Raw genomic sequence first — 24,817 nt, 5'->3', positions numbered from 1 at the left:
CATTATATAAATACCAATTAGTAGAAGATAAAGGAGAGCATAAGGCGTGAAGCACATTTTGCGCATCAGTGTAAATAGTAGATTTGATATAAGACTGAGACTTAATAAGAAGATGAGCCTGCCGAATCGCAAATAATTCGGCTGTGAAGTCCGAACAAGCAGGGGGAAGGGGAAATTCGAGCAGTGTATAAGGTTGAGGGATAAAGATAGCAGCTCCAGTGCCATGAACAGATTTCGTCTGTATTGATAATGACCTCACGATTCAAGGGTGAGAGCCGTATACGTTTAAATATAGGAATGACTGGAGAATAAGTGGTAGATAGACAGGGAAAGGAAGCAGGCGAAGAAATAATGATGGAAGGCTGAAAACATAAACTTTTATAAGAGATAGAGTACATGGGCAGCTTAGGCAGATGGAGAAAGTTAACTTTCTGCGGAGAAAAAGACTTATAAACAGTGTACAAAGCAGGTTCGCGATTCCCACGAGGAGGACAGGTAGAGTAATATATATGTAAAAGACATAACTTAGGAATGAGAGGCGACGTTGAGACTGCAATAAGTACTTAGAGGCAAGGGACTGACGACAAAGCCATAAGGCATTAGTTGAGGTAGTTTTAAGAGCTCCTAGACATACTCGTAATGCATGATATTGAATAACATTTAAGTGAGCCAGGGTAGAAGCAGAGGCGATGTCAATAAAGAATGCACAGTAATCCAGGAGTGATCGTATAGTGGCACGATATAAAAGCAGAGCTGTAATGGCATCAGCTCCCCAACTACGATGTGTGATCATTCGTAAGATTTGAATAAAGCTGTCAGTTTTGTGTTCTAGCATCAAAACATGAGGAGTCCACATTAATTTATTATCTAAGATCACACCAAGATAAGTATGTGGAGCAACAAAGGCATGGAAAAGCTGTCAATGATTAAAGGAGATCTATCATGTTGGCGGGTATGAGTAAATAGCATAGCGGCACAATTAAAGGTAGATAGAGTGAAACCATGACCGTGCAACCAAATAACACCGTCCCTTACTACGTGCACCATTATCCTCCTACATTCATCCACATTTTTGTGGGAAACATGTACAGAATAATCATCAGCATAAGCTAATACCCGTGCTCGCATAGTGATAATACGTTCTAAGTCACGCATAAAAAGAGCAAATAGAACTCCCCTTAATATATTGCCCTGAGGAACACCTTGGGAACATTAGCGTTCCGGAATCTGTGAATGGGTGGATTTTATCATACAGGTACGGTAGGTATATAATTTTTATAGTAATGTTATAAAGAGCAGAGGAAAGCCAAGGGAATCAAGACATGTCCATAATAAGCTTAAAGGGACAGAATCGTAGGCACCTTTAATGTTGAAAAATAAACAACGTAATAGTGCTATGCTTTCGATGTCGCGGTAAGAGCAGATCAATTAATAGAATATTAAGAGGATCTTGCGTACTACGCCCTTTAAAAATGCATATTGGTTTTTTGGGAGAAGATTATGTTTCTCCAGGATTCACACCAATCTTTTAAGAGAATTTTCAGAAACATTTTTCGTATACAAGAACTTAAAACAATGCCACGATAGTTCATTGGAGAAGTTGGATCCTTTCCGGGTTTAAGTATAGGCACTAAATGAAAGATGTTTCACTGCGCCAGGACATTCGCAGTGAGTAAGATGGTATTGAAAAATGAAAGTAACACAAGATGCACGGAAGTGGGTAATAGATGGATCATCGTATAAGTAATACTATCTGGCCCAGGAGAAGAGCTATTGATGGATTCTAGGACGGACGTTAGCTCCGGAAGTTGGAGTGGCTGTAATGAATATTGAGAGAATATAGGCCGAAAGGAGTAAAAGGGACGAGGAACCATAAAATCTGGTGTTAAGGAGTGAAGAAATGAAATAAGAACGTCAGGCATAATAACTGAGAGGACAGGATGAGAAGTATTAGCACACGTGAGGATACGAATAGCATTCCAGAGTGGATGAAGATATAGGGGAGTTAAGGAGGAGATAAAAGATTTCCAATAATCACGTCTTTTAGTATGAAATACTCGTCTGATACAAGCATTATGCCGTTTCAGTGCTAAATAATTTGCCAATGTCATATCCTTGCAAAACTGTTTAAATAAAAAATTTCGCCGCATTATCAGGCTATGACATTCAGCATCCCACCAGTGTATTCGCTGGTAAGGACGGGGGCATAGAGGAGAGATTAATTTGTAGGGGTGAAAATTATGTACATACTCGGCGAGTATGCGGAGGAGATTAGAATAATCGAGTGTGGGTGGCGGGTACTTAAGGAGCTAGTAATGAATAAACATACAATACGCTTGCTTGTCAAAGTTACGGAATGACCTAATATTGCTGAGCTGGGAAGGTGTACGAGATGTCACGGAGATTTACATGTGCCATAGGTAACGAGAATGGGATAGTGATCACTGGAATGAATAACACCAAGAGTTTGCTAGACAATATTAGGAGTCATATGATATCGGCAGAGGAATAGGTCGAATACACTAGGTGGGGTACCAGGAGGGGAAAGGTGTGTCAGGGACCCGTCGTTTAAAATGATAAAGTGATGCGATTGGGACTCCTATAGCAAGTTGGTGCCCTTAGCAGTATCTTTATCACTACCCCATACGCTATGGTGGCAACTGACGTCACCAAGTATAAGAGCATAGTTCAACGAAGCAAATTGTGCAAAAAATTGAGAACATGGACAGGCTCTGATACACATATCAGGTGGGCAATAAAGGTTAATTAAATGTAGATTGCGAAAAACAATACCGAGAGCTAAGGTGTTAGGAATATGATACTGCAAAGGAAAAAGGTGATAAGGAATATGCATGTGAATAAAGAGTGCAGTTCCTTCACTACCATTTGTATCACGGCGTTCCGCATTAAAACCGGTTAAGTGAGAAGACATATCAGCTGAAAATCAGGTTTCTTGGATGGCAAGGATGTTAGCACGAGTTTCTTGTATGAGAAATTGTAATTCATATTTTTTATACAGGAGACTCCTAGCATTCCATTGCAAAACGTATCATCAAGCATAAGGATATGTGTGATTCTGCCCTGCAATTGATGAATCACTGGGGAGATGGGAGATTCCCCTCCCACATTCTGCAATAGCCAAAAAAGAATTTGTTGTATTTCATGCTGTAAGTGATTCAGTTGCATCTGAAGTTGCTGATCATGTTGAAGAGCCGGGTGACTAGGACCCGGAGTAATTATGGTATAGGTTTTGTTTGTTAATAAAGATCCAACAAACAAAATACAGCACAACTTAAAGAACCTTCTTAAAAATTCTACTTTCATTTTAAATGATCAAGATTATCATAAATTGACTATAATGAACCCAAAATTACCTACACTAAGATCATTACCCAAAATTCATAAAAAGGGGGTCCCCATTCGACCTATAATTAATAGTATGAATAGTCCTACCTATAAAACTTCCCAATTCCTACACAAATTTCTAAAAAAACACTTCAAATTAACCCCATAAACTTTGCAATTCCCTAAATAAATTCAGTCTGCAACTAAACCATGTTTTATGTTCTTTCAACATCACCAACTTGTATACAAATATCCCTATCAATAATACTATTAACATTATAAAGAACAAACTGTCGAAACATAGCAAATTAAGTAAGATCGAAATTGATGAATGGTTAAAATTACTTAGTTTCATTTTAAACAATTACTTCACCTTCAATAAGAAAATTTACAAGCAGTAAGGTTTGACAATGGGAGACCCGTTATCAGGAATATTAGCTGATATATACTTAGATTATCTTGAACACAGCAAGATTATCAATACCACCAACGGACTCTGTCTTTGGCATCGTTATGTCGATGATACCATAGCAATCATAGATAAACAAATCAACAACAGTGATAACATATTATCATTCCTTAACAATTTGGATAATAACATTAAATTCACTAAAGAAGATGAGATCAATAGCTCTTTAAATTTCCTAGACATCAAAATCACACGAGTATCAAATAAGTTCGACTTACAAATATACAGAAAATCCACCTTTTCTTCAACAACCATAAAAAATGATTCATTACATCCCAACTCACATAAAAAAGCCACTTATCACAGTCTAATATATAGGCCATCAAAAATCCCTATGTCCTCTAGTAATTTAAAGAAAGAATTACAATTCATTAAAGAAATAGCTAAATTCAACGGATTTAATACAGATATAATTGATAAAATCATCAACAAAACCAAATTAAAACTAGCTACAAATTTAACTCCATTGAAACCCGTCAACCAAAATACGCTAAATTCACGCTCACTAACCATAGTATTTATCCGATAACCAATTCATTAATGAAGCACGATGTAAAAATAGCCTAGACAACAAAGAACACTAATCGTAATTTATTCTTTAATCATAATGCTATTAACATCACAGACAATAGTTACTCTGGATCAGGGATATACAGATTAAAATGCTCTACATGTAATTTTTCTTATGTTGGCCAAACTGGCCACAGCTTCTCCACCAGATACGCCGAGCATTACAATGCACAAAGACACAATAAATTCTCCGCAATGGCCAACCACATCAGGGACACAGGACATAAATTCACTACAACAGAACAAGACCTTTATATCCTCAAGAGAGTCGAAAAAAGTAAACTCATGACAGAATACGAAAATTTATTCATTTTCCTCGACCAGTAGGTCAGTGTTGGAAAAGGGATCAACAGGAATAGGAGACAAGGACAAACATGAAAACATAAAACGCCAAGGACATCTCCACATCTTCAAATAGACAGGCTATCCCTTCATCAATCCCAGTACTTCTATATCCTTTTCAGCCCCTGATGGGCTCATTTATGCATCCCTGCCCCATCAGGAGGGCAGACATCAACGTTCATTGAGGGACCATCTTGGTGGAGAAGTTACAAACGTTATTAGCAAATGAAAAATGTGTAACAAATTCTTTGTCCTCGAGTGACTGTGAATGGCCAATATGAACCAGCCATACTTAGGTTGGAAGATAAATACCATGGGATTGTATGAACCTAGATTCTCACATAATAGCTTAACCTTCACTATGATTGGAAATCTAGACATAAGCAGTGCTCAGTAAGTATTCCTTATTTTGCTAGCTGTTTTTTTGTTTTTTACAAGTTGATTTTCGTCGCACCGAGGCAGAAAGGTCTTATGGTGACAATGGAACAGGAAAGGGCTAAGAGTGGAAAGCAAGTGGCCATGGCCTTAATTAAGGCCCCAGCATTTGTCTGGTCTGAAAATGGGAAACCATGGAAAACCATCTTCAGGGCTGCCAACAGTGGGGTTCGAACCCACTATCTCCCGAATACTGGATACTGGCCACACTTAAGCGACTCAGCTATCGAGCTCGGTTGCCAGCTGTTTAACATTGCACATATATAGCAAGGTTTTCCTTTTCTTTCAGGGCTAGGATAGGACTGAGACATGGTGGCAGAGGCTTTAATTAAGATGCAATCCTGGAATTTGCCTGGCATGAAAATGGGAAACCATAGAAACCATCTTCATGACTGTGATGGTGGGGTTCAAATCCACCCTCTTCCAAATACAAGTTTCCAAGTACAAGATGTGTTCCAAATAACCAACTCACTCAGTTCTCAATATGTAGTAAGTGTAAACACAACAATAATATTTAGGTGTAATCCAATGTTACAACATATCTCTTCATGAAAATATTTTAACTCTTAGAAGTGAGAATTTAATATATTAAATGGTCAGATATCCAATGTCACCAGCGGACGTAGTAATAAAAAATTCAACAGATGGCAGTAAATGACTCTTATAGGTCTGGCTGAGAGGGGAATCCTCAAACAGTGTTGCATTATCTTCCTGCTAGCTTTTTACAAGCTGTGAGAAGTTATTGTGTTCAGTCATGCGTGCGTCGTGAGTTTTGAGACTGGCTTTTTGCGGCTTATATAGCTATTTTGCGACATGGTTAGTAAGAAGAGAGTCAGTGAGCAATAGATTGCTTTAATTTTGGACTCTACAGATGTAGATGAAAGTGATTTTTCAATTGAAGAGTCCAAAGACGGAAATACAAGTACAGTAGTGCATCTTCTCAGTGCAAGAGCGACTCAAGTGCCCCAGAGAATGAAACAGCTGACAAAAGGACTGACATGAGTAACCTGGACCCAGGACATTTAAGTACTATTCTGATATATCAAGGACCAATTTTACATTCATATTTTGATGCTCATATTTGACATGCACATTTTGGTATGGAAAACATTGACAGAGGCACAGATTGGGAATGAAACAATGCAGATGGCAATAGCATTGTATCACAATTACCAAAGCTGTGTTATAACCAAAGTGGGTCAAACTAAATGGTTCAGAGTTGAGACAGGATAAGACAGTGAAGTGTATTGTCTCCCTTACTCTTCAGTATCATCATGGATAGAATTCTACATAATATCAAGGAGAAAATGATGGGCAAGCAAGTAAAGTCTATGCTCTTTGCTGATGAAATTGTAGTTTGGGGAGATAATGAAGAGGAAGTACAGACACAAGTTATGGAATGAAGATTAGTAGGGCCTACTGCAAAAAGTTAGACTTTGATCATGACAAAAGGTAACAGAAAATCCAGGGGAGTAATAAAAATAGGAAATGAACCTCTTGAAGTAGAGAAAATTATTAAATATTTGGGCAGTGTGATATCACAAGATGGAAATTTGGATGGAGAAATTGATTTGTTATGCATGAAACAACACAGGCATGAACTGACCTTTCTTTCTGTTAAATGGCAATGCAAGATATTTGGGTTGAAGACATTGTTAACTCGCAGTCTATTTGACAAGTTCTCCACATCTAGCTTATAAGGAGAAGAGGGAAGGAATGACAGAGAGATTGGTTCTAAGCAAGAAGGCAAAAGTATAAGGAATGCAGGCACCATGAGATTTTACAATGCTGGGTTGAATAGCCCAACTTGACAGGTTTGATCCTGACTCAGTTTGGTGGTATTTGAAGGTGCTCAGGTATGTCAGCCTTGTGTCAGTAGATTTATTGGCATGTTACAGAACTCCTGAGGGACAAAATTTCAGCACTTCAGTGTCTCAAAAAACCCGTAAAAGTGGTTACTGGGACGTAAAACCAGCCTGCCCCCCCCCCCCCCCCCCCCCCTGCCTCACTCTCCTCATAAACCTTCCTGGGCTCCAGGTCCAGTAAGGTCCTTTCCAATGACCTATCTTGGGTGTCTGCTCAATGTTGTAATGAATGCTAAGTACCGGTAATGCATGTTATCAAAAGTACTGTACAGAGATTAATTTGTGTGGAAAGTCTTAACTATTGGTTAGCTTTCAGTGTATATGTCAAACAAAACAAGATGTACAGAGATAGACTTCAATTAACTGCATGCATGTATCTTGATCACCACTGGCCTCTTTATGGTTAGGTTCTCATGAGTAACAGATTATTGGTCTGCTTAGGGCTTAGACTTTGTTCAGGTGTATGCGTACATTAAAATAGTATAACTGGTCGTAACCGGTTGCTTCTGGTGAACTGCAGAGCCACCCACCGTCCTAGAGTTTTACTTGATATAGTTAAGTTTTTGCAATGCTTATGATGTCAAACTATTATCATTATAATATTCTCAAAACAAACAGCAAGTTCACTCACCACAGACAAGGGCCGTATGTTCATCTCCACATGCTAATTCCACTATGGGGTCATTTCGAATAAAGAAATGGCTGGGCACATTTTCAGCAAAACGACTGCGACCAAATGTAAAAACGGCCCCTGTTCCTAAAAAGAAAAGAAAAATTAATAGATATATGCTATGACCATACCAAATGTCAAAACTTATGAATATTGCAAGACAATACGAAATGTAAAAATAGCTCATTCCTAATGAAATTTAACTACTCAAAAAGTTCAAATTCACTGCAAACTATTAGTCCAACGTTCTTTAGAGCAACAATTCATAAAAATAAAATAAAAAACTCCCGAGGGTACACATCGGTTAACATGTGCTTTCCAGCGTTTGACAGATGAACATAAGCATACTTTTAAAACAATACCTCTATAATATATGTGAATTTAACTTTTGAGAGATTTCATTTGTAAATAATTCATAACTGTAAGTGATGCAAAAATAAAGGAAAATGAACACACGTCATTAGCAATTTTGCATACATTAATATCCTTACCTGGAATGTCAATTTCTTCGTCACCCGCCATATTGTTTATTGTTGATTCTCACTGATTTGTTTTGGTTGTTGCAGACTGGGTTCACCATACTCTTGGCACTAAACTGTACAAAAGAACAAGTTCAATTCTCGAAGCCACACATACTTCCTCATGACCTAGTAGAATATAACATGCTTGCTTTGAAGATCTAAAAGTAAACTGCTATAAAGTTTGGTTCTGCAAACACCTCCTTGACTATTCCGTACACCTCCTTAGCACTGCAGAAATTATTCAAAGTTGGCGACCATGCATTTATAAACAAGAAGAGAAGACAGTTATGCGTTGATTTTACATTGATTGCGTGCAGCAGTATTTACTGACTGAAAAAATGCGTGAGTTTTGTTGACATTTGGTGCCGCTGCATCCTTTTTTAGTATAATTGTGCATATAACAGAATTCTATAACTTCACTGACATTTAAAGTTGATAGAAGGTAAAATATTACGATTATTTTGGGTGGTAATGAAGGAAGGTGTTTCTAATGTTTATAGACGTTTCAGGACAATTGTGTATAATCAAATTATTAAGATGCTCAGACCTGTATAATATCAGTAATGTCACCTCAAAAATAGCGCACGAATTCGTCTATTTTCAATAAAGTAAACAAGTTTTATCCCAAATTTGAATCATTAAATGTTAGGTTATGTTCCATTGCATAACTCTACTTAGCCCCAACATGTTGAGGAGTCATATTTATATAAATCGTTATTAGGTTGTATACTAAACCTATAAGAAATCGTCTTCCTCATTTTAAGTAAGTACCGGGAAATTTGCTTCAATTCTTGTATAGTTAAGTTTAAAATTGCTGTGGAATGTGACTGTGCACATGGATTATTTCTTTTTTAATGTTGTAATCAGGTGAGAGCATTAATTATATTAACAAACAGTGTACTTGCCCTGGCAGTGACTGTTAGTGTGTATATCTATAATATTGCTGTGTAGAATCTCCCTGAAAATTAGACCAGTGTTTGAAAATGCATATTTTTTCTTTGGAGGTGATAATACTCTTGGTTCCATGGTACTAGATATTACATATGTCTCATTATTGATTGTTATGCCTTTCAGCATTTCAAAGTCAAATCAAAATCTCTTTATTTGCAAATGAGGTGTCTACCTCGGTGGCAAATGGTAGACTAAAATACATTATTGTCAAGCACTAAATATTAAATTAACAAGAGAAGAAAATGTTCCTATAATACAATATTATACAATTTACGCTAACAAATTTTTCTATTGAACACACAGCTCATCCTGCAAGTCTTAGTGAATTAACTTCAGTGCCTCCACAACCCTTTTGTTTGCAACTAGCTCCATGGCCTTGGTTTTTCCCACACTTCTTATCTTTAAATTATTAGAAATTGAGTGTAACCATATTTGCATTGATCTCTGTCTGCTGCTCATACCCTCCATGGATGTGTCCATTATTCTCCCAGGTCGTCATCATCATCGGTGGCGTCTGAAACTCGTATCCGAGTAAACATATTTTTCAGCAGTTTACATTTTCACACTCACAATGCTTTGTGAATATGTTTCATCTGACTTAGTAGCTCAATCTTTGCATGAAACGTACGTTCACACATGTCACAGGGAATGGCTGGGGAAGGGCAGGGCTGAGCTTGACGGAGCCTCCGTGCTTGTCATTTATCCTCTTCATGTCATTGTCGTGTGGCGCCAAAGTTTAAGATTCTCAGCAAAAGTTTCCCAAGATTGATCTCAGGTAGGCGTAATATATCCTCCTCCATTCACTTCACATAACCCCACCACTTAACTGGTTTATAAGCACAGCTTCAGCCATTGAATTTATCGCTGTTGGTTGCCTGTAATAATCTTTTCAAAGTATCTTAGTACAGCTAACATCTTTTTCCTTGGTACTCGTGTTGTATCCCTTCTCTAGATCGAGGTGACATAATCATACCAGTAACTGTCTATTCAGTTGCTCTCCACTGATATCTATTTAGGACTGTTGCCCAGGGCCAGATTCCCGATTAGTTGTTTACCTATTATTTATCAAATATCTCCCTTGGTAAACTGTTCCAATTCTGAATTCCACTTCCTATATTGGACCAGTTAGTTCTCTTGAATTCCAACTTAATATTGTGATCATTCCTACTTCTAACACCTCCATTCAAGCTTATTAGTCACTTCACGCCAGAACATAACGCTTAGTCGAGCGACATTAAGGACATTGCTGCTTTCTACCCACTGCTAGCCTTGTCCTATCCCATTGTCACCATAAGACCTATCTGTGTCGGTGCGACGTAAAGTCAATTGTAAAAAAGTATCACACTTATTCATGTCCTAAATAAATTTGGCGTGGATAATAAAACGAGGGCAATCATCGAACGGCCCCTAGCTGACACATCCTCCAGAGTGAAGTTCAAAGTAGACATTTCAGGTGTTTCCAAGATAAAGACAGGAGTTAGGCAGGGAGCTGGGCCCTCACCCCTACTATTCAATTGCCTCCTTGAGAAAGTCATCCGTGAGTAGCGCAAAGAAATTAACAACGTTGGGCTCCAAAATGGTGTGAGATTGGGTTACAAGAACATGAATCTTTCAATTGATTGCCTAGCTTTTGCAGATGATCTAGCAATTTTCTCTGATTCCTTATACATGGCTACAAAGGAAATTAACCGCCTCAAGACACAGGCAGAAAAAGTAGGCCTCCAGAACTCTTTGGAGAAAATGCAATTCATAACTAACATCAAGGCAGCTAAAAGTAAACCAGGAGGCAATGAAACGGGCAGATACGTTTAAATATCTTGGTGAGTGGATAGAACCAAACCATTGTGAAATTCTACTTCAGTTTTAATAATGTTATTTACCAACATAATGGTTTGGCCATGGGATCGCCAACCTCGGAGATATTGGCATAAATTTAGATAATTTAGAATACACAAAAATCTTAAACAAACCCGTATTCAGTAATATCTGCTACTGGGTTCACTATGTGGATGATGACATATAAATTATGCACAGTAAGTTTTCCACCTATTCAATACTAAGATGTACTGTATTTACATTACATGGAACAGCTGCCTCTGTGGATCCGTGGTAGAGTGTCGGCCTCCGGATCCCAAGATAGCGGGTTCAAACCCGGCAGAGGTAGTCGGATTTTTGAAGGGCGGAAAAAGTCCAATCGACACTCCATGTCGTACGATGTCGGCATGTAAAAGATCTCTGGTGATACATTTGGTATTTACCCGACAAAATTAATTAAAATCTCAGCCATAGACGCCCAAGAGAGATCCGGTTTACTCTAGGTCCGCTAGATGGCAGACAGAGTAAACCGGAACGTCGAAATTGACGAGCAGACAGCCAGATGGCGTCAAATCGAAATGTCTGCAAACGGTAGCTGAGGCCATACGATTATTATTATTATTATTATTATTATTATTATTACTACATGGAACTAGTTTCAGCTCTCCTTGGGGTCATCATCAGCCATATTAAAACATACACAATATTAGGCAAAATCCTAAAACATGTTTTTCAACAGTAAGAATCTTATGAATATCTTATGAAGTTATTTTGAATTCTTGTTAAGAAGAAAGTGGACACTGCACGGACACTTAACATTCAGCACAACTCCAATAATCAACAATGCAGCCCATCAACACGGCTTGGTTACTTATTACTCCAACTGCCAAATTCTCCGCTTAAGCTGATACAGTCTAAAGTCGACTCTTCATCCAGAGAGTATCAAATACACATTTTGCTACTCAGACATTGTACATACTTGTGTATTTTTATATATGTGTCTTTTTAGACATTGTTCATTATTACCAGGATCTACTGAATTCCATGAGTGTATACATTTTTACAACACAGAGCACCTTATTTGTACTTTTATTCCAGACTTCTTAGTATGTATAATTTACTTGTATTTATTATTACTCACCTGCATCACACGTAACATCTCATTTTCATTTGCAACATTTCAATCACACTTCATATTTCATAAGATTCTTACTGTTAAAAAACATGTTTTAGGATTTCGCCTAATATTGTGTATGTTTTAATAGGGCTGATGATGACCCCAAAGAGGGTTAAAACTAGTCGCATATAATGTAAATATTGTAAATGCATCTTAGTATTGAATAGGTGGAAAACTTACTGTGCATAATTTATATGTTATTCTCAGTTCAATATGGACCAACAACATGAAATTCATAACCCTTGATGTGGATGATGTTCTGGCTATATTTAATCAAGACCTTGGAAACACTGGAATCTAAATCCCAACAGAATCTAAATTATTTATTTAAGTATTACTAGACACCCCAACCAGTTATCTTATTGTATCTTAAAAAAAAAAAAACAAAAAAAAAACACCTCAAACGTTTAGTAAAATCCAAAATGGTTCTCTTCATCCCCCGTCCCATAAAATAGTGGCATACTATAGTATAGTAAATAGAGCATTCACCATCCCTTAATCCAAAAGAGATCAAAATGAAGACGTCAAATTTCTACTTTAACCAGAGAATCAGTCGTTTGTCTGCCATGGCACAACACGACAGACTTAAAATAAAATTTTATATCAATTGACCAAGATTTAAGCATATTGAAAGTGGATAAGAAGGGTACCATGCTCAACATATTGGAGAACTGTTACATTCATTTAGAATAGTACTTTAACCCTAATATATATAATATTAATGAAATTGAAAAACCTAATATTCTATTTGATATAATCCTTCCTATATACGTAAAGTATAAACGTAAAAAAGACACATTTTGTCCACCAATCAGTTCATCCCTACCTACCTGCCCTCCACCCGCCCCTCCCCACACATCCCTTCTCAAACCCCTACCATCGTAAGCTATATTCCTTCCCCGCACTTTGTGGAGAAAACATTACATTTGTATTCCATTTTAGCTAGCTGAAACAAGGAATTATAGGAGTTATTAAAACAAACAATTTGTACAAGCCCTGGTGTCTCATCAGGTAATTATTTCCCTTATTTTCTCTAGTTATTAACGAAATTATTAGCGGAAATACGCAAAAAAAAAAGTTTGCGCGGCTAACCGATTTGTATAGCGCCACAGCAAGTAGTGGAGACTTTGCATGTGCTGTGAGGAAGTATAGCAGGGGTATATTTTTTGCCAAAGTCATGGACACTGAGGTATGATCCTGTGATGGTTCTATCCTCTTTGGGTATGATTCACCTGCTTGCTGCACGCATTCGTTACTCTGGCAGTCTCTTTAGTGTCTGTCAGTTTCTTTTAGTTTCTAAGTGTTTAGTCAAATACTAAATGTTTTTTAATTGTATAATCACGCCGTACTTCTATTTAATTTTAATACATGTGTAATTATTGTTCCTTTGGTGAAATTTTTATTGTATAGTATTGAATCAAAATCTCAAATATTATCACCACAGTTAAGTTGGTGGGCTGTCAACCTTTACCTCTCTGCCAAAATTCCATTTTGTAGCTATTTTTTTTTCTTTCTTTCAGTTTTTATGTATATACACCCCTTCCCCGCTATATCCCCAAAAACCTGGGTACTTTGTTGTGTTTACATTTTTTTGTCCCCCTACTTCTAATTCCCAATCACCGCTACTGCCTCTTGACAGTCAGTCTGGTGTTGGTGTCTCTGCCAAGTGCACCCAATTTACGAGGAACATAGGGAGCAAGTCTCATACAGTTGTATAGCCTATTAATCTTGATCTTCTAGCTCCCCTTCTTTTCTCAATAATTCACTTCAAATAATTTATTTTTCAGATATTCATTTCAGACCAAATTAAACGATAGATCACTACATCTGATGAAAAGGAACACTTATTCAAGTTGTGCATGTCCCCTTCAAGCTACATATAAACCATTACTCATGTTACTATTCAACAAGACATAATTTATAAATCAGGTGGGTCAGTTATACATATGATGTATACCAACTCCAAGATCAACTCAAGAACACTTGGTTACTATAAGGGCATTGACATAGTTCAACACCAACCACAACTTTTTTAACGTGTCATTTTAGTTTCAATTTTAAATGTGTAGTCTGACTTTATCAATGTTTTAGACTTAGATTTTAAATTAAGGGATAACAAATTGTATTCTTTGTTGTTGGTTGTATGTAAACATATGTTTCCTTTTAGATCATGGCTGAAGATGACCCATTGTATATGCAGGGTCGAAACTAGTCCCAATTATATAGGACACTATATTAAGCAAATGGTATTGAATAGGTGGACCTTTCCTACCCTTTGATAGTCAGTTTGCAAGGTGAAATTTCTACTGCCATCAGGGCATGTTAATAATATTTATATATCGGAGGATATCGCATCAATACACTGAGCCACTGTGTCTTCTGACAGCAGTATCATCTTCAGACTTTTGCCATACTTTTCTCTATGCAGGATTGTGGACATCTTTAGTGCTGCAGGAAGTATCGTCTTCAGACTTTTGCCGTATTTTTCTCCATGCATGCTTGTGCACATCTTTACTGCTGCAGGGGGAAGTAATTTCTCATCACTAGTTACGGTTTCATAGATTTTTCATCGAAGTAAGATGCCTCTAAGGATGCTCTTAGTGCTTTCTTAGGAACTGTAGCATGTTTTTCTAGGAATTTGACATTTCATTTGTTGCACGTGAGACTTTAAATTGTCATTAGGTTAACTCACACGCTCTGGATGTTTTGTCTGGAAATGTCTTGCAAGTTTTTCACGTTTCAAACTATCGTTGCTTAAAATATCCAAGCAAAGAACATGCTGTGGCTGTTCTTGGTTATTCACAACAATGTTAGTGAAACCCAGTGTTAGATAATTATCTTGATATTTGCATACGTTTGTGTCAAATAATTAACCTTACTGGCAAGAGCTGACGCAGATCCGCATCCTGTTCTTTATTCAGTATTTGTGGGAGAATAGGCACTCGACGAAACAATTTCACAGGGCCACTTTTTACCACTGTGAAACAGTTATTATTATTATTATTATTATTATTATTATTATTATTATTATTATTATTATTATTATTATTCTTTCGAATGGGCCACCAGAGGACCACGTGCCAATTTCAATTCCTTCTTCTTTGTTCTTTCCTTTTCTTCCAGTACGCTTTCATCTGTTCACTATGTTTCTTCTTTCTGTTTTCAGACCACTTTGAATCAGTCTTTTTTACTTTCCTACCTTAGAATCCTTCTATTTTCAATACTTTTTCCCGAAAGCCTTCTCTATTATTTATTTCTTCTGTTATATTGTTTTTTTCTAAATCCTTTCTTACTTCATTGACCCAGCTTGTCGTTGATTTCTTACCCCACAAATATCTGAAAATCTTACTGGTTAATCTACTATCTTGCATTCGATATAAATGTCCAAAAAACATAAGTCTCCTTTTCCTCATTACATCTGATATATTTTCTATTTTTTGATATATTTCAGCATTACTTCGTAATTTCCAACCTTCTGCTTTTTTTTTTATTGATGAGATTTTCTCATTTCCAGTTATGTGAGACTCATTGTCCCCAATGAGATTATGGCTGACGATTCATCAGAAAAAAGAGAAAATGAAGTAACTGCTGATTTGTCAGCAGTTGAAGTTGGTGTTTCAGCTAATGTGTGTAAAGGAAACAGCACTTCGGAATGTTCGCCCACAACAGAAAAGGGACCAGAAAAATCTTCATTATCGGATGATTCTTCGGCTAAACCAGTTTCATCTGAAAGTGATATAGACCAAGCCAATCTTCATTATGAAGGTGACGTATGTATTTATACTGATCCAGTTTCTAAATTCCAGTACAGATGGGACGGAACTAAGAATGAATGGATTCCAAAGGTAGAAAGTGTAAATAGTGAGGACACTAGTGACAGTGCAAAAAGTGAGGCAGATTCTAGTGTTGTTGAAAATGGAAGTAAGTCAGCTATTACCAAAGACTCGGGAAATAATTCTACGATATCGGAGAAAGATTATGTGTTTGATGGCGAATCATATATTTACAAGGATTCTAAAACAGGTTAGTCAAATTCACTTTTTGTTTTGGTATAACTTGTGATCACTTTATACAGCTGTTGTGTGTTTTGTCCACTGAAGCCAATATTCCTCTCCATGCAATTTCTACCCAGAAATTTATGTGAATGTTAAAAAGATCATCTACACAGTGCATATTCATTCCTTTGAGCTCACTGTAAGGTTTAAAGGCAAACCTAGAATATTTTAATGATTGCTTTGACCATATTAACTTTTTTGTAGGTGTAAAGTTAGTAGGTTTTTTGCCTGGTGGGATCGTACTTAGCAGTACAATGGTGAGTTTAATCTCCAAATTTTCCTGTGCTGCATGTGTCAGTTAAGGACTTCATAGACTTAAGTCTCCTTCACAATCAGCCTCTAGTTCTCTCAGTCTATTGCATCTCTCCTCCACTTTTCAATTTTCCTGAGCCATAAATTTCCAACACTGTCATCTATCTATCCATTCATTTAAGCTTTGGTTTACTCTTCCATTGTGTTGCATTCCTCCCAACATTTTTCTGTGTGCCCGGTCTTCTGCTATCTTTTTCATGTGACCTCAACCCTGTATTCTCTCAGTGTTCACAAATTGGACTTATATCCTGACCTTCAGAAAAATTGATTGAGTTCTATAGTACATCTTAGTATCATTTGTCACCTACCTGAAGGCTCGATAGATCTTCTTGATATGCTCCATTCAAAAGCATTTTTGGCAATCTTATCTGACAGCTTCAGGATCTAATTCTCTGATCCATATATGGTTACTGGTCAATCCAAGATTTAGTATATTTTGAATTCAGTTCCTGTGATTAGATTTGCGAATAGCTGCTTATTTGCAAAATATCATATTCGTCTACTTACGTGATTGTCATTACATACCAGTGCATCAGTCTCCTCTCACTGAGCGAGTTTGTTTTGTGGTTTGGGTAACATAGCTGTGTGCTTGCATTTGAGAGAGAGTGGGTTTGAATCCCACTATTGGCAGCAGAGGAGGTGGTTTTCCAGGGTTTCCCACTTTCAAAACAGGCAAATGCCAGGGCTGTACCTTAATTAAGGCCATGGACACTTCCTTCCATATTCTATTCCATCATCGCCATAAGACATACCTGAGTTGGTGCGACGTAAAACTGATAGGAAAAAAATCTCTTCTCCCCAAACTCGATTCTTAAGGTGCTCTTACTCCTTTAGTGGCTGATACAGACATATTCACATAATTATGTTTCATTGACAAGGAAGTCCTATTGTTAGTGCTTCAGTTTCCAACTGGCAATAAATTTCCTTTAGGGTGTTCAACAGTCATAGTGCTATTATTTGGTCTCTCCAGCTCATCTGAGGTCTTCCAGTACACCTCCATTTTGCTATTGTTTTCTCAAAATAATCTTACTTTCCTTCCCTCTTCAATCTTAGCTCGTATGACCGGAAAACGTGAGCCACACCTACGTTCACGGCAGCATCAGCTCAATTCACCTCATTCGGTGTGTTATTTTTCCTTGTCCTCTGGAGCATGGTGTGTATGAACTTCATTTCAAAATCTTGGAATTTTGCTGCTTTCTCGTTTGGAGAAAGTACCAGGGTTTCGAGTGCATATGTCAGTACGTGAACATTGCAACTTTTAAACAGAGTTATGTTTGCACTGTCTTGGTATTTTATCATCCCAAAGTAATGTTCTTGTGTTATAGGAAAAAAACTGCTGCACTGTTGTATTTATTAATAATTTTTCATTTACTGCTGTTATCTTTGCTCAATACACTGCCGAGATACTTAAATAGGTCCACATTTTATTTTTCAATTAAATGGTCGTATTGGAGTTGCCTGTGTTTATAACTACAAATTTTCTTTAGCTAATTTTGAGCCCATACTTCCTGAACAACTCATTCCAAGCATTCCGTTTTTCTTGCACCTCTATTTCTGTCTGTCCCCAAATCATGACATCATCAGTAAATACAAGAGTGGGGCGATTCCATGGTATATGACATAATGTTTGGAGAAAATTTTTCTCTTTCTTTCTTTCTTTCTGTTGGGAGCTTAATACTGTAAAATCCATCCAAAATTGAAATTGATACTTTCATAAAGAAAAAATGCAAGTAACAAATTATGTGTAATTTACAACAAATTTTTTTAAAATTTTTAATTTGAGTAACTCACCTAACATCTAAAGGACAAGAATGTATGGATGGTGAAGAATATGTGCAAATATTTTCTGAAGTTATAAATGTCTTGCATCCAGGAGATAGTAGGTTCGAATCCCGCTATCGGCAGCCCTGAAAATGGTTTTCCGTGGTTTCCCATTTTCACACCGGGCAAATGCTGGGGCTGTACCTTAATTAAGGCCACGGCTGCTTCCTTCCAACTCCTAGGCCTTTCCTATCCCATCATCGCCATAAGACCTATCTGTGTCGGTGCGACGTAAAGCCCATGGCAAAAAAATATCTCATAACAGCACAAATTTTTATTTTGACTTTATAGACTTGTAGGATAAGATATTTTTATAACAAATGACATTCACCCTTAGAGAAATTTTTTAACTGACATAACAGTTCTGAACCTGATAGTTATGATTCACTTGGTCATACAGTTGCAAAAGTGTAAACAAATCCCTTCAAAGAATACAGTCCTCTATTATTCACTGGGAAAGGTGGATTGAAGTGATCCAGGACTTGCTCTTAGTTGTACCAAATCTTATCCCACTTATACACTTATGCATTACATTCAATTTGACTTCCTTTGGTCCTTGCTCCATGATTGTTAATTTCTGTGATGATGCCTAGATATTTTTGTCCTTCGTATTGAACAAGTATGTAATTCCCCATACCAAACTAGCATCTTTGTTGTAGTTGTGGGTTCTTCATTGTGAAGATTTTTTTCTGCACTTGTGAATATGGTTGATGAGGGTCTGATGTTATTCATAAACGAGCTGATTGGACTAACAGCAACTGCCTGGTGATCAGATGCCTTAACATAATTTATCTCCTGGAGATTTGGAATGGGCTTTGGTTGTGCTGCATTTCATTTCTCTTGACAAGATTGTTCTGTATCACATGACATATCTTACTTAGGCAAGCATCTTTTGTACACTCATAAAACTCCTTAGCGTTATTGATGACTAGGGTTCGGAAGTGTAAGACCTAAAGAAGTACAAAATATGCAAGCAAATATGCCCTAAAAACTAGTTAAATATGACCTAAAAATGATAGAATATGACCAAAAAACTATAAAATATGACATGAATTTTTGGGATAGGTAGAGTATCACTAACATACAGTAAACGTCTTAAGTGCCAAAACGTGATCAGCGATAATACACCAAACACATTTAATCATACAAACTGACAAAGAGGTACAGTACATTAAAATTTTCAACATTCATTCAGTATCATAGCCTTGAGATGCAGTTCTTGCTCGGGTTTCCTAAAGGAAAACAAAAGAAAACCGAAGTAAGTTAGAAGACACTGCCTAACAGGAAGTTTATTTAGTTCATAATCATACATACCTCTTAATCTTCTTCTTTGCCAGCATTGCACATTACGACGATGTGCATTCTCAGGCTGTCAAAAAGAAATCTCCTTCGATGGTCGCTCAGTAATTTTTGTACTGGGAGAAGCTCTTTTCTATGTCACATGATGCCACAGGAGCGTATTTAAACATAGTTCTCTACTGCTTATCTGCAGGTCGTTTTCTCCTAAACCAGATCCAGTACCCTCTAAAATGGCACCAATTCTGCACATTGTTGCGTATCCTTCATTTGCACTTAGCACCTTACTAAGTTTGTTCTTCACTGCAACTCACACTGTACCTCTTGCTTGTTCTACTTTGGATACCATGTCCTTTACTGTTCCTAAACTCTCACATAATTCTAAACCAGCAGTTTCTAGGTGAGGTATAGTTTTCAATAGATCTCTCTAATTTGAAGAAATATATACTAATTGTCCTGACAAATCATTGGAAAACAGTTCCCGTGCAATTTTCATTGACGATGTCTCGCTACTGTCAAAAGTAGAAAAAATTTCTTGCACAGTTTTGTTGTGTTCACAGTAGTACTCTACTGCGTTAAGCCACGTTCCCCATCGGGTGAGCACTGGCTGAGGAGGAAGAGGAAGCGAAGGCGCGTGACCTTTGAATTTTGCCACCCTCAGTGGAACCTTCACAAATATTTCCTTGATGTTTGATATTAACTGGTCAACATTGGGAAAATTCTGCCGTATTTCTTCAGCAACTCTGTGCAATCCGTGAGCAAGACACGTTAAATGGATCATTTTTGGGTAAAGTACCTCATGTCCCCTTGCTGCTTTCACCATGTATGGTGCAGCATCAGTTAGTAACAGCAAGATTCGTTCTCGCTTAACTTCACCATCCCACAAAAGCTTCATGGCATTGTCAAAAAGTATTGCAATTGTAGAATGGTTAGTTGCATCTAGAACCTCCGAATGAAGTAAATATACATCGCCCGGACGATCCACGAGAAGCGTGCCAATCATAACATTCGCAACATACCTACCACAAACATCCGTAGTTTCATCAACGGATACCCAGATGTTATTGTTGCTTATACTAATTCTAATTTTTCGAAGTGCGTCTTCATAACAGGAGGGCAAATAACTTTTTCGCAATGTTGCCTCATCCGGGATCGACTGTGTTGTGCATTTAATTAAGAATTTTTGGAAGTGTTCGTTGTTCACTTTGTTAAGCGGAATATTGGTAGATACCAACATTTCGAACAGGTCTTTTGAGAAATCGGAAATTTTGGTTGACGAAGATTTTGCCGTATCAAACAAAAGAGCCTGCCTGCTCTTTTCAGAAGACTTTCGATTCGTGCAGCTTTTATGTTTAGCCGTAGAGCAGTGCTGTTGGACATTAAATCGCTTTATCTCCGCTACCTTAACTTCACATACTTTACAAGAAAGAATTGTTCCGTCAGTACTGAACGTCTCTTCACCGAACTCTTTCACATACTTTCTTAACTTTACAGATTCACTACACTTCACTTTCGGCATGATGGGGTTCACAAGTGTGACCAATCTGTTGAAATCCGTTGGTAGTAAAAGAGCAAGGGAGCTTTAATTCGACCCTGCAGGGAAGAACTGGGCGAGATATAACATAGCATTTCCTTGTTTGCTAATTGCTTCTGAGCTAAATATATCTACTGGAGTGACATCCTATTGAAAAAGAAGTAAGTATAAATAACTTTTATTTGTGCTTATTGTCATAATGTTTTTCTTTTCAGTTCTTTATTTATACAGCTGAAGAGGACCACTAAGTGGTCAAAACATGTCCTGTAAGTTTTAATTTTATTCAATTTTGCCTGAGGCATTAATAAAGTATCGATTAGGTGGTTATTTATACTTACTTCTTGATTAAACATCGATATGGTCATGAAATGGACAACTTGTAATCCTATTGAAAGGCGGAAACACACTATCGTCATGTTCCATGACCTCACATACAGTGTCGCAATCTAACTTGTCCAGAAAGTTGTGCTAAAAGACGTCTGTACAGGAGCGCCTTCTTGGAATCAGGTCTTCTAAACCTGCTACCTGCCTGTTCCGGAAAAAGAAAGAAAAATATATCTACTACACTATTCAGAAATCTTGTGTTTGAAACTCGACGCAGATAACGCGTCCTTGTTAACGATGCCTCCATTTAAACAAAAATGCTGAAATCATAACTAAATATGACTTTATATCACTAAAATGAGCAAAATATGACCAAAACAATAAAAATGGCCGAAATATGCATTTATAGGCAACATCAAATTGCTTTAAACGTGGTCAGGGACCTGTCATTCAAACTTATTTTTCAGATTTCGGGTAAAATGAGCTCAGGAAAAAATATGACTTTTCCTTATTGATGACTATGTTTCCTTGCAAAGTTCAACTCTATACTGATAGTTTTAACAGTCCCATGTGACCTTATCCAGGTACTGTCACAGAGAATCTCCAGTCCAAGTATGTCAAATCTTTGTGGAGTTTTTGAGGTGTTAAACACATTGAGACAATGTATGCCTCTTCTTGAATTGTCCACCAGCACCATCCGAGAAAACATTTAGCACATATATGACATTTCCATCACTACCAGCGTGATCTAATAAGGAAATTACTGAATACGTATCATGACAAAGCTCGTTGCTTATGAGAGCATAGGGAATAGTGGTTCTGTTTTGTGAAATAATAGCAGTGAATATTGTCACACATTTGGAAATCCAGTGTACCGACTTTATTCCATTTTGTTGATGAATAGCAACATTTTTGCTAAAATCTTTTTGGTAATACAACCTCATTTTTGGAACAAGGTTGCTTCAGGTGCCAGATTTTCCAGAATTGAGTGTTTGCTGTAAAACAGTGTTGACTTAGTTCTTTTTCTTTAAGAACTGTTGTCTTATTAACTTCTTTATGGTTTTTACCATTCCACTGATATGAGCAGATGTATGTGTCCTTCAGATTGTCAGTTTCACTGTCTGTATAATGCTTAATAGTTCAACTAATATCACTAGTATCATATTCACTATAGTAGCATATAATGTCTTCACTGCTAGTTACAGCGTAAACCAAGCCGTTCCATGCTTTTCAAATACCTCCAATTAGTAAATTATTATTTTCATGATATATACAACATTAGGCACTCACATCCTTGTCTGAAACTGGTATGATATGTTGAGGCCTCAATGCTGCAATTCAGATTTTTCAAGTTACGTCTTGCTTGAAGAATTTGTAAGCCTCCATGTCAGTCATAATAAGTATTTTCTTCTGAATTTTATGTTTGGTACCCAGATTCAAGGTGTTTTACTGATCACTTTCATAAAATGAAAACTGGGAGGTGGATTGCCATCTGTTAACTAGTCCTATGAATAGCCTTCCCAGGAGAAGTGGTGACAGGATCAGTGATCTGCTCTCACACAGCTTCCTTATCCTTTCCTTGGTGCTGTTCATTTTCAAAGCTTTTTGTTGGTCTGTCCACTATTTATGACATTTCTTCTGTTGTTATATATTCTTCTTCTTAACTTCAGCTTTCTTCTCTTCAGTCGTACGCTTCATTTAATCTTTCACCTTCTCAGCTGCTGATTTTGGAGGCATTATGGAGTCACTCTACAAGAACATAGTAAAATGATTAAATTCAGGGGATTGGGATTAGAATATGCCTCTCTATATTATACTTCTGGTTCCGTATAGGCCAGCTAAGGACCACGACATTCAACTATTGTGTTTTGGAATGGGCTTTGATGTTTGCCCAGTAGTTGCGCATCCTCAGGCTGTGTTGCTCCTTCCTCTCCTTTGTCCAAAGGGCGCCAGTCTTCTTTGTTGGTAGTCTGTCCTGGAACTTCTTATGTTTAAGCATCTTCCTGAGTGCTGTCCGATCCTTTAAGATTCCTTCTGTTATTCCCAGTTCCTGTAGATCTTTATCCACTTTGATCAACCATGGTGACTTGGTCTTCCTATTTTGCCAGTAGCTGAGAATCCGGTTGGTCAACCTGGTAGGATGCATCCTGTAGACGTGCCCATAGAATGCTAGGCGTCTCTTCCTTGCTACATTCTTTATTCTTTCACAGTACTTGTAGCGCTCTTGGTTAGGCTGTCTTTTATAACTGTCCCCTTCCTTGACTGGCCCCAGTATCTTCCTCATTATCTTTCTTTCCCGGATTTCAAGTTTTTCCATGAGTCCCTTCCTGTTGAATATTAATCATTCTGAAGCATATAAGGCTTCAGGATGGATGACTGTCTGGTAGTGCTTCACCTTAGTATTATGAGAGAGACACTTTTTATTATAGGTATTCTTGGTCAGTTGGTAGGCCATTTCAAGCCTGTTAACTCGAGTTGACAAAGCTGTTGTATTATATTATATTATAGTCACAGTTTTAGATTAATTTATACAAATTATACTGTATAAACCATTCTCCCAAGTACTTAAACCTGTTGGTTTTCCTGATCTCTCCCTGTTCCAGATGCAACGTACAAGGAGATTCACCGATGTTCGTGATGAATTGTGTTTTTTCGAGAGAGACATGTAGCCCAACCTTTGCTGCTTGTTGTCTGAGAACATTTGATTGTTTCACTGAAGTTTCTATTGAATTAGATATAAGGGCCAGGTCATCGGCATATGCCAGACAGTCAACATTGAGCTCATTGCGCTTATGGCCCAAATAAATGCCACTTGGAATGTCCATTCTAGCTAACTCCTTTCACCACTCTCTTATTACTTTTTCCAAGGCACAGTTAAAGAGGAGAGGGGACAGACCATCTCCCTGTCTCACTCCTGATTTAATTTCAAAACTTTCTGATATGGTTCCTCTGAACTTTACTCGTGACCTGGTGTTGCTTAAAGTCTGTTTGATTAGGTTATGGGTCTTCTCATCAAGTCCTAGTTCCTGCAAAATCTTCATAAGGGTAGGTCTGTCTACCGAGTCATACACCTTTGTAAAGTCGACGAAAATGACAACGTTTTTTTTTTACCGGCCATTTTTGCTTGATGTAATACTGATTGCAGATTGAGTATCTGTTCTGTACAAGAGCGTCCTTTTCTAAACTCTGCCTAATTGTGGGTCTATCTCTATATTATATTATATTATATTGTATTATATTATATTATAGTCACAGTTTTAGATTAATTTATACAAATAATACTGTATAAAGTTACAAGCACTGTCATCAAGCAAG

General features: G+C 37.3%; 2 protein-coding genes across 4 annotated transcripts in view; one reads left to right on the top strand and one right to left on the bottom strand.

Moving 5' to 3' along the window:
• LOC136871180 (X-linked retinitis pigmentosa GTPase regulator) overlaps window positions 1-8,218 on the bottom strand; it is a 151,595-nt gene extending 143,377 nt beyond the window's left edge. For both annotated transcript variants that reach the window (XM_067144963.2, XM_067144964.2), the window contains exons 1-2: window positions 8,188-8,218; window positions 7,658-7,783 (exon numbers count right to left, since the gene is read on the bottom strand). In XM_067144963.2, the coding sequence (XP_067001064.1) occupies window positions 7,658-7,783; window positions 8,188-8,218 (157 nt within the window). The remainder of the gene's footprint in view (window positions 1-7,657; window positions 7,784-8,187) is intronic.
• Window positions 8,219-8,521: 303 nt separating this feature from the next.
• Window positions 8,522-24,817, top strand: part of barc (RRM1_TatSF1_like and RRM2_TatSF1_like domain-containing protein barc) — a 396,586-nt gene continuing 380,290 nt past the window's right edge. For both annotated transcript variants that reach the window (XM_067135679.2, XM_067135678.2), the window contains exons 1-2: window positions 8,522-8,659; window positions 15,675-16,183. In XM_067135679.2, the coding sequence (XP_066991780.2) occupies window positions 15,706-16,183 (478 nt within the window). In that variant the 5' untranslated portion in view covers window positions 8,522-8,659; window positions 15,675-15,705. The remainder of the gene's footprint in view (window positions 8,660-15,674; window positions 16,184-24,817) is intronic.

The sequence above is a fragment of the Anabrus simplex genome, chromosome 1 (genome assembly GCF_040414725.1).
Source record: "Anabrus simplex isolate iqAnaSimp1 chromosome 1, ASM4041472v1, whole genome shotgun sequence".
NCBI lineage: Eukaryota > Metazoa > Arthropoda > Insecta > Orthoptera > Tettigoniidae > Anabrus > Anabrus simplex.
The sequence above is the reverse complement of the archived record's forward strand: the minus strand, read 5'-3'. Positions and strand labels throughout refer to the sequence as shown.